The sequence below is a fragment of the Engystomops pustulosus genome, chromosome 1, assembly GCF_040894005.1.
Source record: "Engystomops pustulosus chromosome 1, aEngPut4.maternal, whole genome shotgun sequence".
NCBI classification, from domain to species: Eukaryota; Metazoa; Chordata; class Amphibia; order Anura; family Leptodactylidae; genus Engystomops; species Engystomops pustulosus.
The window spans coordinates 247,395,020-247,406,444 of record NC_092411.1 but is presented as its reverse complement, the minus strand read 5'-3'; the positions used below and the strand labels follow the sequence as shown (position 1 = coordinate 247,406,444).

Genomic DNA, 11,425 nt, shown 5'->3' with positions numbered 1-11,425 from the left:
ATATATACATCACGTATAGATTATATACATGCATACCTCCCAACATTTGTGAAAACGAAACAGGGACAAAATGGCGGCGATCCCCCTAAGCCACACCCCCAATCACTCCCTGGCCACGCCCCAAATTTTAGCCATATTAAAATAATAAAAATCATCTCAATAAAAAAAAAAAAAAATTATCCTCATTGGGATTTGAACCCAGAACCTGCAGTGTCCATGTACAATAATAACACAGCGCCTCAACCCACTGAGCTATAACCTCAGTGATTAACAAGGTGGAGAATATTGGTAACTAAGAATTATGACTATATACTGCCTTGGTATATAGGGAGGGATCTTCTCAGATTATTGTAATTATTGAGATTATTATTATTATTATGGAGATTATTATTATTATTATTATGGAGATTATTATTATTATTATTTTTACCATTATTAATAATCATCTCCATAATAATAAAAATAATAAAATTTATAATAATAATAATAGTCTCAATAATTACATAATAATCTCTGAGAAGTTCCCTCTCTATATATCAGTGCATTAGTCCGTATCACAATGTAACACTGGCTGATAACATGTCTTAGTTACCAGAAATCCTCAGCTCTGTATCACTGGGCTTATAGCTTAGTTAGTTAAGCTCCTGTCTATGGTGCAGAGGGTCCCAGGTCCGACACTTCTCTGAAAAGGATTCCCTCCCGATGTCTGTAGAAGCCATTCTGTACTGTGAGTTCAGACTTTCAAAGTATTTACTATGCGGACACAGCAGGACCTGGGGGGAGAATCCGTGACAATATCATAGCTGCCCGTGACGCGGGGCAGAGGTACGAAAAACGGGAAAGTCCCGTCAAAATCGGGACAGTTGGGAGCTATGTACATATAATATAGAATGTTCAGCATAATATGTATATAATGATGAACATCCTCCACTCTTTAGAGTGTCAGGTGGAATGATGGGGGCCCCCTGACACTCCGGGCCCCATAGCAGCTTCAATGGTTGCTACCCCTGTAGTTATACCACTTCCTTGTGTACCAACAGTCTCACACAGATTATTATAGGTATTTTTATTGTACTATTTTACAGTATAGGGAATCTTGCTACATTCACTATTACATCATTACCATGCTTCCTGATAACAGTATGGACATAGCAGATACAATAATTATTTTGATGCTACGTAGTATACATTGTCTATAGTCACCACTGTTGTGTCAAATAGTATTTAGAGGCTATGAATCTATAGCTTTTATTTGGTAAAAGAAATTCTAGATAACAGCACCATAAGAAACAAGAGATGTTATGTCATTGTTCCATTGTTCCTTCTTGAGGTTGGCACAAGCTGGTGACATCATGTTCCAGCCATTCTTTTGCAGATGATGTATATAAATGATGCACAGATCATTTTTGCAGATATTCGACTTGGAAACAGATTATACACTAATGACATAGAAAAACGCATTAATGTGCAAGGAGATGTACATATAGGAGTGTAGATAACAGCAACATTGTTAGTGTTCTGCAAAGATTTATCCTTGGGATAGGACATCAATATTAGATTGTGGGGGACTGACACCTGGCACCACCACCGATCAGCTGAGAGAAGGGGCTGTGCCAGGGGTAATACAGTGTATAGAGCCAGAAGTACACAGCGCAATGTAATCTACCATCAAAATCCATCATGATAAACCAAGGGCACCTACTCATAGATTCTGGCACTGTGACAGTGGTAATCTTGTTATCCATGACCTCCATCAACGTTTAAAATTATGCTAATGAGCAAGAAGGGCTCTGGGAGGTGTTGACAGAACCCTTCTGTGCTGAAGCTTTACAGGCTATAATACTGTGCATGAGCACTTACCCCCTCCCACTGTGCATGATTACAGCAAAGGGAGGTGAGAGGGTCTTAGGGAGTAGGGGAGGGTGGTGACATGGCCGGCGCCAGCACCCGGCTTACCCGGGCAAGTGCCGGGGCCCCAGAGGGGCCCACAGCACAAACTGGCAACATAAGTAAACTCAATTACATCGGCATACTTGTTGCCGATGTAATTGAGATAAGCGCTGCACTCACACTGCCGGCGCGGCTGACAGGGGGCGGCACCGCAAGTGGACCCGCACAAAACATAATAGCATTGGCGAGGCCGATGTATTTCAGCCGCGGAGCTTCTAATACGGTGCAGGACGGTGCCAACGTGATGACGTAACGCCGCCAGCGTCCCTGCTGCTGCACAGTAGACACTGCTGTCACTCAGAAGATGTAGCAGATGAAGAAGCGAGCTGCCCCTGAGGTAAGTTAGCGTTTATTATTTTTTTCTGGCCACCAATAATGTGTATTTTATTAATTAATGGAGCCTGTGTGTGTGTAGGGGTGGGGGGTATATTAATTCATGGGGTGCGGGTGGTATATTAATTAATTGAGCCTGGGGTGGGGGGGTGTATATAAATTAATGGAGCCTAGGGGAGGTGTATATTAATTAATGGAGCCTGGGTTGGGGGGGGATGTATATTAATTAATGGAGCCTGTGGGGGATGTATATTAATTAATGGAGCCTGGGGGGATGTATATTAATTAATGGAGCCTGGGGGGGGGGTGTAAATTAATTAATGGAGCCTGGGTTGGGGGGTGTATATAAATTAAAGGAGCCGGGGGGGGAAGGATGTATATTAATTAATGGAACCTGGGGCCCACTGAAATTTGGCCCTGGGTGGTGAGACAGGCTAAAAGCCTGTTAAACAACAGCAAGAAGGGGGTCTGGTAACATCTACCAGAACCCTGCTGGCTCATTAGCATAATTTCAAATGTTGATTTTAGAAGTTAGGAGGCCACGGATAACAAAAATAAGAAGATTACCACAATCACAGTGCCTGGATCTATGAGTAAGTGTCTCTGGTTTATCATGATGGATTTTGGTGGTTGAGTTGAGCAGTACCCAGACAATCAGACTCAGACAATCGGCGGCACTTTTTTGGTTGGGTCTGATGGGACATAGCACACAATTCATCCTCTATTAATAAGGTGCACTTGCAGGTCCTCATTCTTCGGTCATTGGTGGTTCTAGTGGTCAGACTGTGTAATGGTGTATCTACTATTCTGTGGATAGAGGATCAATATCATTATTCATAAAATATCTAAAAAAAAGTAATGTCTAATGCTACATGATTCCGATTTAAATTAAAAAACGTATACTTACTATACGCAGGTGTCCTTATACTTGATGATATAGAACACTGTGCACTTTTTAAGAGAAACATTCCATAGTTGAATCAAAATGGATCCATATCAAACCAGAACTGATACGGGGTAGAGGGGTGGGCACTGGACCGCTGTGTGAGGGTGCAGCTTCTAGTAAGAGAGAAGAGGGCCTCACCTTGTCAGGGGTCTGACCTTGCGGTACCCTTTTCAGCCACTACACTGTACTGCAGGGGTGCTGGGAGATTTCGTTTGCATTATGTGACTAGACTATAATGAGCCTTTGAGAATCTAATAAAGTTTTTTCTTTGTTATGAAGTATCCTCGTAGTGTTTATAACCATATAAGAAACACATATTATGTGACTACATTCCAGTTTCCCTAAAAACCTAAATATTCCTCAGTGCATTTTTTCTGCGACTCAATGTGAATAAACTCTCCACAGTTAGTGACAGACCCAGTTACATGGATGTCCATTTTACAATAAAACTTGACATAATTAAAAAAAAAATATTAAAAGTTCCTTATACTTTCTCGATACTGTAAGAAGTTTTTCAGGATAGTTGGTAACTGGAGGTTTGGAATCAGATGTAATCTTGACTGTCCCATACATTTCCGAATTCGGAGCCGGCAGAGCTGACACAGTGCACAGGGGTTTGCTGAAAGGGAACAGAAACAAAAAAAAATTGCAACCATTTTCTTTTGGACTTTCCAAATGTTGACGTAATTTTAAAAATATTTCCCAGAATTTTGTGTGTGTAGATCCAATAAGGGGAGATTCATTATGGTTTCTACGCCAGTTTACTGGTGTAAATCTCCCAGTTTCGTTGATTCTTCGACCTGCATCCCACTATGGGTGTGTTGGGGTGAAGAGTGGATGGGGAGTGGGACATGAGCAGTGGAAAACTGGTGGAGACTATAGCAACAAACTCTCGGTCTAAAAGATCGGAACTGACGTAATTTGCACCCATATTGACTAGGCCGAAGCCTCTTAGTGTACATGGGCACCAGACCGGAAAGGAGTTTATAGACTGGCATTACATATGCCAGTCTTAATAAATCTCGCCCCATTGTGTGTCTACAAGTAAACTACAAAAAATCCTATGTAACCAGTAGGTCAAAAAAGTAAAAAATTTCACTTGACCTTCAATAACCAGGAATGGCCACTTCACAGTGGACGGAGCTACCTCTGACAGATCGGTTGGCCACTGCAGCTGTCATTCCAGGTGCCCCCACCAATCTGATCATGATGACCCAGTCTAATAGCTGCTATGGCAACCAACAAATCAAAATTTTGCACAATATAAACAATTGAAAACAATAGCTGCTACTTGCTTACCCTCATACTGGAGCAGGTGTCTTTCCACAGGACTCCTGGCCGCAGCGACATCCACCGGACGTTTATAATCTGTGTTTTTTGCATTGATATCAGCACCAAAGTCGAGCAGTAAACTTACAATATCTACACTAGACTGCTGAGCCGCAGCATGTAATGGGGTATCCAAGTGCCTGCCATGCTGTACATTGGCACCTGAGAGATAAGCACAACGTTACTATACAGAGTCATGACTATGTGTACCCATCCATACATCCCAGCGATACTGACCTGCATATAAAAGTTTCCTTACACAAGCTAAATGCTGCCCTTTACATGCTACATAGAGAGGAGTGCCTAAGTGAGGAATGTCATGGTCCACGTCTATACCCCAGGATATCAATACCTCTAGGCAGTCACTGTGACCTGCAAATACAAAGCAGCAAGAACATCAAATATTGCCGAAAGTGAGAAAATAAAAATGTATAAAAACTCTAAATGTATAAAAAGTATAGTTCAGAAATGCAGAAACACAGACATAAAAAGTACAATAGATATAAAAGCCTTCATGTTATGTAGCACTGCTAGACTGTGCAGCATTATGATGTGAAGCACCTAGTGAGCTGTTCCTAGAAAAAAGTCTGATAATTGTTAGAGATGTTGCCCGTGTTGTTAATCCATTGCCACCCTCCCAAGTCAGTATAGAGAGGCTGTTCTCTAGCCTTAAAATAATCAGGTCAGACTTGAGGTCCACCACGAAGGAGGATCTGATAGAGGCGATGCTATTTCTAAGAACAATTTCATAGACTCACCAAACAAATATTATTCACTACATTTCTGTTGAAAACTGTTTTTTTTTACATTTTTGTTTCACATAATTTTCGCATAATTACAAATTATTAAAGTCATAATTCTAAGGTTGCATTGCAATAAATATGTTTTTTGTTCCAACTAAATAACTTGGCTATCGTGTTATAATGGTGATAAAAAGCCTTATTATGTACTTTTATTACTTAAACAAACCCCATGTTACCGACTGGTAAACACATAATGGGGGGGGGGGGGGATTTATCATGACTGCGCACACTGTGTACCAGCCACAATGTTCCTATATTCTGGGCTGGGGGGTGGTATATTCTGGGCTGGGGGTGGTTTATTCTGGGCTGGGGGGTGGTTTATTCTGGGCTGGGGGGTGGTATATTCTGGGCTGGGGGGCTGGTATATTATGGGCTGGGGGGAGGTATATTCTGGGCTGGGAGGGTGGTTTATTCTGGGCTGGGAGGGTGGTTTATTCTGGGCTGGGCGGTGGTATATTCTGGGCTGGGGGGAAGTATTTTCTGGGTCGGGGTGGTATATACTGGGCTGGGGGGTGGTTTATTCTGGGCTGGATGGTGGTATATTCTGGGCTGGGGGTGGTATATTCTGGGCTGGGGGGGTGGTATATTCTGGGTCGGGGGTAGTATATTCTGGGCTGGGGGGTGGTTTATTCTGGGCTGGATGGTGGTATATTCTGGGCTGGGGGTGGTATATTCTGGGCTGGGGGGTGGTATATTCTGGGCTGGGGGTATACTCTGGCCTAGCCCAGAGTACACCGGGGTATAATCTGGGTGAGGGTATTCTGGCCTGCTACACAGGTATGAAGTGTGTAAGCGGACAGTAGATGATTACATTGTGACCAATATTTGGAGAAAGAAGGATCTGGACCGCACATCCGCACATTATACAAATATCTATTACCATTAGACTACAATAACAAAATGAACTTAATGGTTCTGATTTACATTTTGATTAAATTGGATAAACCCAAATGTTGTTATAGTTTGAATTCTGCCCCCTTGTTGATTTTTTTTGCCTGGTTCCTGATCTTATATTAAGAGGGAGGGGGAATCTAAATCTTTAAAAATGTAAAAAATGAAATGGAAAAGCATCATACATCATCATGTATCACACATTAGGACATCAGTGTTACCTTTACTTGATGCCTCGTGAGCAGGTGACGGTAGACACGTCTCTAGCTGTGTCTTTGCACCGTACTCCAATAGAAGTTCCACGCAGTTAGCGCTGCCTCTCGAACACGCATTAAATAAAGGAGTCACTCCATCAATTGTTGTAGCATTCACCTAAAACACATCACGAGATTTATTGGATGGGAAGTTAAATATTTGCAGTAACAATGCTAATGTCACCTGTGTTTGCTCCTACTATTGCCTGATACAATGTATCTGCTTCAAGAGACACATTTCTCTGTAGCATCACAGATACGTTGCTGTTTCGATCAGACACATATTCTTACAGGCAGTCCCCGACTTACAGATGACCCCTAGTTACAGACGGACCTCTCAGCCTATTGTCAAAGGGATGAAAAAATACTTGTCTGGACCTACACTAACAACATATACAAATCCTGACTTACATACAAATTCCACTCCAGAACCTTTCTTGTATGTAATTCGGGGACTGCCTGTATATCTGTCCTCCATTGTGATTGGTAGTTGGTGATAATATGATAGATCTTACATTCCCTCCAGCTTCCAGGAGTGTTCTCGCACATCCAACGTGATCTCCCAAGCAGGCTTCATGTAGTGGGGTCACATGATCGATCGTCAATGTGTTCACATTGTAACCCTAATAAAGTAAAATATTTTAGAATTTAGTTATGCAGAGAACATTAAATAAAATGAGTTTTTAAAACCTGAAAACTTTTTCAATGTCTGGTACAACCAGGGGATCATGAGTGAAGAAAACCTGTATAAGATCTAATGTCTTCAATTATCAACAATATTTACCTAATTCTAGAACTGGGGTACACACCGTATTATTCTCACACATTTGCAACATCCCCCACCGGGGCCTAGCCCTTGAGGTGAGGCCTGGAGACAGCCGGGGCCCGCGGTACCGGAGTGGCTGGCGGTTGCGGCCTAAGCACGCTATTGTCACGGTGCTTGGTACGGGGAACCGGAGGGCTGTCCTACAGCCTGGCAGGTCTCCAGCAGGGTGGTGTTGGCAAGAAATGATGAGGGAGCGGCTGCTATAGCGGATCTCCCTGGGGCAACCCCTTAATGTCCCGAGTGTGAGTCTCTGTGTGGTGGACAGGGTGCCGGTGATGATGGGAGTTGTAGTAGCAGGGACCAGACGGAGGCAGAGGTTGAAGAAAACAACTTACAGTTCTTTATTGGAACCGCAGGAACTTCAGCAAACGTGCCTTTAACAGGTAGATGGAGTACTGGAGAGGTATTTGGAGGGAGCCGCAGGAGATAGGTCACCAGCCTGGATGTAAGGGCAGGCTGGGAGCCAGCTGTGTCCTTAGAGGAGGCTTCAGCTCGGTCCTGGATCTCTTCAGGTATCACCCTGGAAGGTAGGATGATACCCCTTTCCTCACTACACTAACTCTAGTCTTATTGCTCCACTTCAGGCAGGGGCTAGGCTCTTCCTGCACTGGTCTGGTATGCTAGAGTCTCTGAGCTGCTGCTCAGCTAACTACTCTCTGCTTACGTCCTGCAGACCCAGAGGGCCTGACTAGGACCGGTCTCTCTCCTGAGAGAGATTTCTCTCTTTCTCCTCTAGGGAGAGACTCCCCTGGAGTGAACTCTAGAACATTCCACTCAAGAGGTTTTATTACCTCCCTTTTTGGTCAGGTGGTGGCTGCTCCTCCAATTACCTCTCAGTTGCACAAAGACAGGATGTAACACAGACATTGGTTGACATAATTACATCACAGATTAACATCTGCCTTGCCAGGCAGGATTAACCACTGCAATTTCCCCTTTGATCCTATAAGGACCATGTAGTGCAATGTGGTGTTACCTACAGGTGGGACGTATTCGCAAGCACTACCTCGCCATTGCATCGGCGAGGGTGTTGCATACCCCGGGGGCAATTGAAAGAGCCGCCCTCGGCTCGACTACAGATGGTTTGGGGCACAGAGGGGGCTAAGGGCACTTCGAGGAAGTGCAGGCTATGTAAGGTGTAGGGACAAACCGCCCATGGTCCTGGAGACAGGCACCTGGGTTGGTGTCGGACTAAGACAAAAATATGTAGCTGTATGACAGTTGGTCGCTGACGCCATTAAACCGAACTGTACAGTAGGAAAGGTGTGGTGTCATGTCCTGTAATCCACTCCTTGCACCAAGGCCTGTATATTTGTTGTATCAACACTTCTTCCCTGGCGGCAATTATATGGTGTCTATCTGCATTGCGTTAGCATATACGACACGAGTACCTCCTGACTGACAACCTTACCCATGTATGAGTGGCATCCAGGTGCTAGCTGTGTAACACCCCCGGTCCCCTAAAGACCCGCAGTTTACGGACTACCCCCATGTGCAAACCTCGGTTTGAGGGATCAGGTAGCGGTCAGTGTTTTACACAAAAGACGGTCCGACACAGCCACACTACAACCTGAAAAGCCTATGAAAGGGTTAATGCATACTACTGGCATATATTGACAGTGTGCAAATATTTTTGTAAACTCACATTGGCTTAGCAGCCCAATGGGTACACATCTTGAACGTTACAGAAGTAGATAGGCTACTCAGGGTAGCAGCATAGAATGTCTCTTTCCTGCAAAGAAAAGGCATAAGAAGTGCAAACATAATGTCCGTACCTAAAAAGGAAGGCATCAAGTGCAATATAATAGTCAATAGATTACATGTCAACTTTTCCTCAAGATTGGCAACAGTCTCTCAGAAGGTCTCCAATAGGAAAGTCCATCTTCTGGGCACAGCCCTTGATGTGGGGAAAAGTGCAATAAAGTTGCAAAGGGTCTCCTCTTTTTGGAGAGGGACAGAGTCCTTTGAAGAAATCTCTGCTGTGGCAGAGGAAGGGTGCTATCATAGCACATGACAGTATATAATCTCTTGATTGAGATAAATAAGGGTAAGAGTCTCAGGACTGTCTCTGGCTCTATAGGGTAGAAAAAAGCAAATATACAATATGTACAAAGGACAAAGTACCTGAAGAGGGCTTTCAGCCCATCAGGGGTTAGTCAGTATCGCTGGGTTCGGCAAAGACAGGATCCAGCTCCTGCAGGGAATCCTGTGCATCCTCAGCGGGAGTAGGTGTCGGCTGGGGACACCCGGTGGCAGCAGTGGGTACTGCAGGTGCAGCAACATCCTCCGGACCTTCAGGGGGAGGAGCGCTGTCGCCCGGGGTGTCGGCTGTTCCAGCCGGGGGCTCAACTGAGCCAGGGACCACGGAGGGGTCCAGGAAAAAGTAAACGGAGTCCAGCGGCCGCGCCGCGGCTCCTTCCAGCTCCGGTTCTTCCGGGGCCGGGTCATCACCCCACTGGTAACCGGCAAGGGGAGATGCGGGCCTAGACGGAACCTCCGGACAAGGTTCGCTAGCCGGGATGTCTTCTCCCACAGAAGAGCCGCGGGACCTGACAATGCTCCCGGCAGGGGAACCGGTGGGGGTGGCGCCCTGTATCATGCCCGGCCCATGGATGGCAATGGGACCCGTACTCACAATTACTGTGGATGGGGCATTCACGTGGGTCACCGCCCGGGGACTTGCAGCCGAGGAGGAAGAGGTGTTCGGAGACTCCGGCCACTCGTCGTCCTCATACCAGTCATCCTGCGGGAAGTAGCGGTCCTCGTCGGAGTCGGGGATCCGGATCACGCCAGCCGCCCAGGGTCCTCGAGGTCCTTCCTGCAGGGAGAACTCGATACACTCTCCCGGCTTCAGGTTGTGCAGGCTCTCCAGCAGATCAGGCCTCTTGACGGACCGGCGGGGTATAAATACTTCCCGTCCGGTGTAGTCCTGGGTGGCGAAGCCATAGCCCTTCCGCTTGTCAAAGAACCGGACCATGCCGGTGGTGCGATTCTTCTCGACCCAAGCTCCCGCTGTGGATCTGCCGGCCATATACCGCTGGGCCTCCTTCTCCCGGCGTCGCTGGTCTGAGACAGCGTCTCGGAGTCGCCGGCGGGCGGCTTCACCTCGGCCTTGAGGCTGCGGAGGTTTCGGTGCTGGGGCTCGCGGCTCCGGTTCAGGTTCGGATCTCCTTGGACGACAGGTAGGTGCCGGAACAGGAGCAGGAACCACCGGAGGGTCAGGAACCACTACAGCGGGGCTAGCAGGCCGCGCAGCAGGAGTAGTAGGCCTCGGAGCAGGTGGAGCGGCCACATTAGGCCCAGGCGTTGGCTCAGCAGGAGTCGGGGCCTCCCCACGTGGCGCCTCCACGTGGATCCGCGGTACCGGGATGGTAGCCGGGATAGGGACGAGGAACCGCCCGGGTGGGATTTGGTACTGCGTCACCGTTTGGTAGCATGTCCTGGTGACGAAGGCCCGAGTCAATCCTCGGTGCAGCCGATGTCCAGCGGAGGGTCTTCGGACAGGCTGCGCAGAGACCACCACCATAGTCTCTAGGACCTCGTAAAACTCCGGACGCTCCACAGGAGGGAAAGGCGGAGGACCCCACATGGCGTTGTCCTCGCTGTCCAAAGTCCACTCAAGTTCTGGCGCTTCTCTGAGGCAGGGCAGGAAGTCCGCCTCGAGCCAGTGGGAGGAGTCCGAGTCCTTCCCGCCAAGAGCTGTGGCGGGCTCTAATTTTTCCTGCGCCACAGGAGGCGGGGTTCGCGCGCTTCGCGCGTGGGTGGAGCTTGATGCGTCATCTGGGTTTCCCACCAGTGAAGGTTTTGGCGGGCTGGAATTATTTGCTGCGCCACAGTTTCTGAGGTAAAAATCTTCGGGCGCGGCAGCGCCGGATGTAGCAGAGCTGGTACAGTTCTTGCCAGGATTAACCTCTGGAGTGCGGGAGCGGCGCTCGACCGCACGTGGCAGCAGTATAACACAGTTCATTCCAGAAACGTACAAGTCCTTAGGCCTAAACCCGGATAGCAGCAGGGTTAGGCAGCACAGTCTTTTAATAAAGGAAAGTCTTTAATGCCGTAATAAGGCACAGAAGTCTATATCCTGTTCGTGACG

The 11,425-nt window shown here is 46.8% G+C and overlaps 1 protein-coding gene across 5 annotated transcripts in view; it reads right to left on the bottom strand.

Annotated features, from left to right (window-relative positions):
- Positions 1-2,922: 2,922 nt before the first annotated feature.
- The window catches only part of ASB5 (ankyrin repeat and SOCS box containing 5), a 32,536-nt gene continuing 24,033 nt past the window's right edge, over positions 2,923-11,425 (bottom strand). For all 5 annotated transcript variants that reach the window (XM_072123639.1, XM_072123655.1, XM_072123647.1 and 2 more), the window contains 5 exons: positions 7,022-7,129; positions 6,474-6,624; positions 4,796-4,930; positions 4,529-4,720; positions 2,923-3,848 (listed from right to left, as the gene is read on the bottom strand). In XM_072123639.1, coding sequence (XP_071979740.1) covers positions 3,703-3,848; positions 4,529-4,720; positions 4,796-4,930; positions 6,474-6,624; positions 7,022-7,129 — 732 coding nt within the window. In that variant the 3' untranslated portion in view covers positions 2,923-3,702. The remainder of the gene's footprint in view (positions 3,849-4,528; positions 4,721-4,795; positions 4,931-6,473; positions 6,625-7,021; positions 7,130-11,425) is intronic.